Raw genomic sequence first — 7,690 nt, forward strand, 5'->3', positions numbered from 1 at the left:
CCATGCCGGGCCAGGCGGTATTGGTGAGCACAGCCCGAAGCTACTTCGGTTTGCTGACCTGCCAAATAAATCCATTTTTCCTTACCCTAAGACGTGTCTTCAACTTCCTGGCCCTCTCCAGTGGTGAAGAGCAACGTGGGTTTGTGCCCAGGGGCTGCCCCCGGCCCCTGGCCCCCGTGCCTCCCCCGGCCCCTGGCCCCCGTGCCTCCCCCGGCCCCTGGCCCCCGTGCCTCCCCCGGCCCCTGGCCCCCGTGCCTCCCCCGGCCCCTGGCCCCCGTGCCTCCCCCGGCCCCTGGCCCCCGTGCCTCCCCCGGCCCCTGGCCCCCGTGCCTCCCCCGGCCCCTGGCCCCCGTGCCTCCCCCGGCCCCTGGCCCCCGTGCCTCCCCCGGCCCCTGGCCCCCGTGCCTCCCTCGGCCCCTGGCCCCCGTGCCTCCCTCGGCCCCTGGCCCCCGTGCCTCCCTCGGCCCCTGGCCCCCGTGCCTCCCTCGGCCCCTGGCCCCCGTGCCTCCCTCGGCCCCTGGCCCCCGTGCCTCCCGTAGGCGGCTCACAAGGTGGCACCTGGTTCCCCTCAGAGCAGATGGGTGCCAGGCCTTGCCCCCCTGACAGCGGCACAGGCTTAGAGGCAACGACGCATGGTTCACTGAACGCTGCCGCAGCAAGCCAGCCCCCGGCCGCCGGCCGCGCTCGCCCTGGAGGCCCGGAGAGGCCCGGAGGCCCGCGCCCGCCCGGGAGGCCCGGAGAGGCCCGGAGGCCCGCGCCCGCCCGGGAGGCCCGGAGAGGCCCGGAGGCCCGCGCCCGCCCGGGAGGCCCGGAGAGGCCCGGAGGCCCGTGCCCGCCCGGGAGGCCCGGAGAGGCCCGGAGGCCCGTGCCCGCCCGGGAGGCCCGGAGAGGCCCGGAGGCCCGTGCCCGCCCGGGAGGCCCCCACGCACTGCTGCCCAGACCCGGCCAGGCCTGCACACGGTGCCCAGGGGAGCAGACCTCGGGTCTTCATTCCAGTAAAGAAACAACAACAATTTTAAGTTAGGAAATATGTGTGGCGGCGTCCCCTTGGATAAAGCCTGCCGTTCTATTCCTTAAGAAACGTGCGCGGCTGTATATGATCTTGGTACACTGGATATTGCATATATGTTTATCTGACCTGTGTGGAGGTTTGGAATTCCCAAGACTAGAGGCAGAAACAGAGACGGCCGCGCCCACGGCAGGGCCACCGGGACCGGGCGCTGAGGCTCGCCCGAGGCAGTGTGTATGTGCGGGCCCTCGGCCAGGACCAGCGCCGGAGGGTCAGAGGTCAGAGGTCAGGCCAGTTCCTGAGGGTCAGAGGTCACGCCAGCGCCCGGGGGTCCAAGGCCAGGGCCGCGGGTGGAGAAGGGGACCCGGGGGCCTCACGGGCCCTGACTGGGAGAAGGGGCTCCATGCCGCCTGGATAGAGGCGGGGTGACTCGACGTGCTGGGCTTCGGGCTGACGGGTGTGGTGTGGCGGAGTTTGTACAAATGCCCTGCACACACACACAATGTACCTACGTGCACACACCGGCATCATACACAGAACACACGCATAGACGCCCATGTGTATACATCTATACATATAACCAGACACAAAACACACACACGCACGCGCGTGTGCGCGCTCACACCTCACCACACACACGCACACGTGTACGCCCGTATAAACTCATTCCTCTATGTGGACGGACACCGCACAGGCATACGCACGCACGCACAGATGGACACAGATGGACATGCATCTGTTCATGTGCGCACACACACACACACACACACACAGTTGTCTGCATGCGCTAGACAGTCTACTCCCACGGGAGGGGGGCCCCATCGTCCCACAGGGGCTTGCACCCACCAGGGCCATCCGCCCCCCCTGGGGGACTGGCTCCTGCCCTCCCATCCCATTTGCAGGGTCCTGCCCCTTCTGGAAAGCCTCCTTCCTCTCTTCCTCTTCCGCTAAGGTCAGCCGCAGGTCACTTCGGAGTTAGGGCTGCAGTTACAGGAAATGGGGCGGGCGAGGCAGAGGCGGGGTGCGGGGGGTTCAGACCACAGCGGCTGGGAGCGCACACCCGGATGGGGACGCCCGCCCCGAGGGCCGAGGGCGGGTCCCAAGAGCCAGCGCCCTCCGGGGTCCTGCACGGGACGCGGGCCCACCCCGGGTGTCAGCCCAGCACTGGGGGGTCCTGCATGGGGATGCGGCCCACCCCGGGTGTCAGCCCAGCACGTGTGACGCTCCCCCCATCCCGGGCCCCAGCCCAGCCGACGCTCTGCCGTCCCCGTCCCGGCCCTCGCCTCCTCCCGAGTCCCCGCAGGAGCCAGGCGCCGCTGGGAACCCCCGAGACGGCCCAGCAGATCCGCCCGCGCCCCCAGAGGAGGAGGTCCTCCCTCCCGGGGCCCACTTCCCCGCCGTCCAGACCGCTAGACCCCCCCCCCCCCCCCACCGCTCCCGGGTCCCCGGCCGCGGTGCCTCGGGCTCCCTGCCGGCCGCCCGCCGGCCGTGGCTTCCTCTCCGCCTGCCCTCGGCCGCCCTGGGCCAGGCTGACGGGAGCCTGGCTCTGCTTTGTCACTGTTTCGGTGACGTGGACGCACAGCTGCCCCCCAGGGGCTGAGGCGGAGCAGGAGGTGATCTGGGAGGTCCCCTCCCATCCTCGCCTCCTCCCCGAAGCCCCCTCCTGTGCCCGGAGGCAGCACGGAGCCACGTCCTCCTGTGGGGCCGTGACACACGTGCTGCTGGGTTAGCTTCTGCCCTGACCTCAAGGCTCAGGGTCACACCGCCCTCCCCAGGTCGCTGAAACGCCAGGGCGCGCTGGGGCTTGTCCCGGATCCTGCGCGCGCGCTCCATTAGCAGCTTCCGCCTTCCCCACTCGCTCAAGAGCCACCCGTGACCGGCAGCCTGGGATTGCGAGCTCCAGCCCTGCCTCTGGCCTGCTCGCGGGCCAGGCCGACCCCGGCACCGCCGTCCGCCCGCAGACACCTCAGCTCTGTCCGTGCGATTGCAACCAGCTGACCACATCACCCAACCCCTGAGCCCAGAGGCTGAATCCCTCGGCTGCCAGTCCAGACATTTAAGTGTCAGGTCTGAATCTCCCTCTCCCTCCTACATCCAATCAATTATCCTGAGTGAACTACACACAGCACAAGCCCCAAACAATCACTACAAAGATAAAACAGCCATTTGCAGGGAAATGGATGGATCTAGAACAAATCATGTTAGATGAGGTAAGCCAAGCTCAGAGAGACAAACAGCACATGTTTCCTCTCCCATGCAGAAGCTAGATCGGAAATACACTGAGACGTGATTAATTATGCAGGTCTCTAGGCAGCCACACACAGGGAGACCAGATGAGGATGCTCTTAGGAGAGGAACACAAAGGTGCAAGGCCTAGGTGCATCTGGACATATACAATAATTACTGAAATGAACTCCACGAAATGGAAAGAAGAGGTCTTTTTTTCCTTGCTGCTTAGGTTTTCTTTTCTTCTTGTCTTGTTAGTTTATTTGTAAGGGGTAGGCATGGCACAGGAATGGAGGGACAGAGGGTGAACAAATGGGGCAGTGGTACTCAATGACATTATACGCTAAAAATGAACGTGTCCGTGGGGAAGGAAGGGAAAACTGAGAGAGAAGAGGGAAGGGCGACAATGTTCAAAAGGAAATGTCCTCTTTACCTGACAGACGGAACTGTAACCCTGCTGTATATCACCTTCCCAATAATAATTTTTTAAAATACCGAAAAAAGATGGCAATCCACTAAAAAACGATAAAGATAAAACAAAGAGGTATGCCAAATGATCCGATAGAGGAGATGAAGGTAATTAAAAGGTATTCAATTAACCAAAAAGAAGACAGGAGGGAAAAGATAGGAAAAATAGGTAAGAAGAATAGAAAAACAGCAAAATGTTCTCCTACTGTATCAATAATTGCATTAAATGTAGTTGCTATAAACGATCCAATGAAAAGGCAAAGATGTGGGGGTGGGAGGGAAAACTGGGAGAGGAAGAGGGAAGGGGTGACATTATCCAGAAAGATGTGTACCGTTCACCTGACTGATGTAACCGTGACCCCTCTGTATAGCATCTGTATAATAACAAGGCAAAGATGATCAAACTGATCAAGAAAACAAGATATGATCATATGCTGTGTCAGATACACACTAAATATGAAATAAGACAGTGTGAAAGAATGGGGAGAGTTATAAATATCATAAGAAATTTCTGATAGACCTATTAACACCCAATTGACCTCAGCACAGGAAATTCCCCAGAGATTAAAAGGTCCCCTTTAGCTGAGTGGCAGTGGCTCACACCTGTCATCCTAGCTAGTCAGGTGGCTGAGATCTGAGGATCACAGTTCAAAGCCAGCCTTGGACAAGAGAGTCTGTGAGACTCTTTTCTCCAATGAACCACCAAAAAGCCAGAAGTGGCGCTGTGGCTTAAGAGCATCAGTCTTGAGGAAAAATGCTCAGGAACAGCTCCCTGACCCTGAGCTCAAACATCAGTATGACTATATATTATATAATTACATATACTATATATATATTGTATATCATATAACTATTATATGTTATCAGATGCACACAGATTAGCAAATTAAATCCACTCATTTTTAAATATCAGCTGTGATACAATTCTATATGTAGAAAATATTAAAGAATTTGCCAGGGACTGGGAATATGGCCTAGTGGCAAGAGTGCTTGCCTCGTATACATGAAGCCTTGGGTTCGATTCCCCAGCACCACATATATAGAAAACGGCCAGAAGGGGCGCTGTGGCTCAAGTAGTAGAGTGCTATCTTTGAGCAAAAAAGAAGCCAGGGACAGTGCTCAGGCCCCGAGTTCAAGGCCCAGGACTGGCCAAAAAAAAAAAAAAAAGAATTTGCCAGAAAATGAAAGAAGAATCCATAAGCTACTAAACATATTAGAAAAAATTCACATAGGATACGATATTAAATTACTAAAACTGCATTTTCACAAACCAGCAGCAATATAAGTGAAAAGCAAACGTAAAATGGTACCATTTGCAAACCTGAAGAAACACCTGGGAAAAAGCGCAAAGTGCGTGTGCTCCAAACACTCAACACCATGGAGGGAACCTGACACGCGCAAAGCGTGTGCTCCAAACGCTCAGCACCATGGAGGGAACCTGACACGCGCAAAGCGTGTGCTCCAAACACTCAACACCATGGAGGGAACCTGACACGCGCAAAGCGTGTGTGCTCCAAACACTCAGCACCATGGAGGGAACCTGACACGCTCAAGACGTGTGTGCTCCAAACACTCAACACCCTGGAGGGAACCTGACACGCGCAAGGTGTGTGCTCCAAACACTCAGCACCATGGAGGGAACCTGACACGCTCAAGGCGTGTGTGCTCCAAACACTCAGCACCATGGAGGGAACCTGACACGCGCAAAGTGTGTGTGCTCCAAACACTCAGCACCATGGAGGGAACCTGACACGCTCAAGGCGTGTGTGCTCCAAACACTCAGCACCATGGAGGGAACCTGACACGCGCAAAGCGTGTGTGCTCCAAACACTCAGCACCATGGAGGGAACCTGACACGCGCAAAGCGTGTGCTCCAAACACTCAACACCATGGAGGGAACCTGACACGCGCAAAGCGTGTGCTCCAAACGCTCAGCACCATGGAGGGAACCTGACACGCGCAAAGCGTGTGTGCTCCAAACACTCAGCACCATGGAGGGAACCTGACACGCGCAAAGCGTGTGCTCCAAACGCTCAGCACCCTGGAGGGAACCTGACACGCGCAAAGCGTGTGCTCCAAACACTCAGCACCATGGAGGGAACCTGACACGCGCAAAGCGTGTGTGCTCCAAACACTCAACACCATGGAGGGAACCTGACACGCGCAAAGCGTGTGTGCTCCAAACACTCAGCACCATGGAGGGAACCTGACACGCGCAAAGTGTGTGCTCCAAACACTCAACACCATGGAGGGAACCTGACACGCGCAAAGCGTGTGCTCCAAACGCTCAGCACCCTGGAGGGAACCTGACACGCGCAAAGCGTGTGCTCCAAACACTCAGCACCATGGAGGGAACCTGACACGCGCAAAGCGTGTGTGCTCCAAACACTCAGCACCATGCGAGGGAACCTGACACGCTCAAGGCGTGTGTGCTCCAAACACTCAACACCATGGAGGGAACCTGACACGCGCAAAGCGTGTGTGCTCCAAACACTCAGCACCATGGAGGGAACCTGACATGCGCAAAGAGTGTGTGCTCCAAACACTCAGCACCATGGAGGGAACCTGACACGCGCAAAGCGTGTGCTCCAAACGCTCAGCACCATGGAGGGAACCTGACACACGCAAAGTGTGTGTGCTCCAAACACTCAACACCATGGAGGGAACCTGACACGCTCAAGGCGTGTGTGCTCCAAACACTCAGCACCATGGAGGGAACCTGACACGCGCAAAGAGTGTGTGCTCCAAACACTCAGCACCATGGAGGGAACCTGACACGCGCAAAGTGTGTGTGCTCCAAACACTCAGCACCATGGAGGGAACCTGACACGCGCAAAGCGTGTGCTCCAAACGCTCAGCACCATGGAGGGAACCTGACACGCGCAAAGCGTGTGCTCCAAACGCTCAGCACCATGGAGGGAACCTGACACGCGCAAAGCGTGTGTGCTCCAAACACTCAACACCATGGAGGGAACCTGACACGCTCAAGGCGTGTGTGCTCTGAGCGCTCAGCACCATGGAGGGAACCTGACACGCTCAAGGCGTGTGTGCTCCAAACACTCAGCACCATGGAGGGAACCTGACACGCGCAAAGCGTGTGTGCTCCAAACACTCAGCACCATGGAGGGAACCTGACACGCGCAAAGCGTGTGCTCCAAACGCTCAGCACCATGGAGGGAACCTGACACGCTCAAGGCGTGTGTGCTCCAAACACTCAACACCATGGAGGGAACCTGACACGCTCAAGGCGTGTGTGCTCCAAGCACTCAACACCATGGAGGGAACCTGACACGCTCAAGGCGTGTGCTCCAAACACTCAGCACCATGGAGGGAACCTGACACGCGCAAAGCGTGTGTGCTCCAAACACTCAACACCATGGAGGGAACCTGACACGCTCAAGGCGTGTGTGCTCTGAGCGCTCAGCACCATGGAGGGAACCTGACACGCTCAAGGCGTGTGTGCTCCAAACACTCAGCACCATGGAGGGAACCTGACACGCGCAAAGCGTGTGTGCTCCAAACACTCAGCACCATGGAGGGAACCTGACACGCGCAAAGCGTGTGCTCCAAACACTCAGCACCATGGAGGGAACCTGACACACGCAAGACGTGTGTGTGCTCCAAACACTCAACACCATGGAGGGAACCTGACACACGCAAGACGTGTGTGTGCTCCAAACACTCAGCACCATGGAGGGAACCTGACACGCGCAAAGCGTGTGTGCTCCAAACACTCAGCACCATGGAGGGAACCTGACACACGCAAGACGTGTGTGTGCTCCAAACACTCAACACCATGGAGGGAACCTGACACGCTCAAGGTGTGTGTGCTCCAAACACTCAGCACCATGGAGGGAACCTGACACGCGCAAAGCGTGTGCTCCAAACACTCAACACCATGGAGGGAACCTGACACGCGCAAAGCGTGTGTGCTCCAAACACTCAGCACCATGGAGGGAACCTGACACGCTCAAGACGTGTGTGCTC

General features: G+C 58.0%; 1 protein-coding gene across 1 annotated transcript; it reads left to right on the forward strand.

The window, feature by feature from the left end:
* The first annotated feature begins 2 nt into the window (after positions 1–2).
* On the forward strand, positions 3–539 carry LOC125350088 (proline-rich protein 2-like). Its single transcript, XM_048344321.1, has one exon. It carries the CDS (start codon positions 3–5, stop codon positions 537–539), a length of 537 nt encoding a protein of 178 aa, XP_048200278.1.
* Positions 540–7,690: the final 7,151 nt, after the last annotated feature.

This window comes from Perognathus longimembris, chromosome 4 (genome assembly GCF_023159225.1).
Source record: "Perognathus longimembris pacificus isolate PPM17 chromosome 4, ASM2315922v1, whole genome shotgun sequence".
In the NCBI taxonomy this organism is placed as follows: Eukaryota; Metazoa; Chordata; class Mammalia; order Rodentia; family Heteromyidae; genus Perognathus; species Perognathus longimembris.

What these genes read in the sequence shown, in the direction of transcription:
- LOC125350088 (XM_048344321.1), top strand. Translation starts at nt 3, where the DNA reads ATGCCGGGCCAGGCGGTATTGGTGAGCACAGCCCGAAGCTACTTCGGT.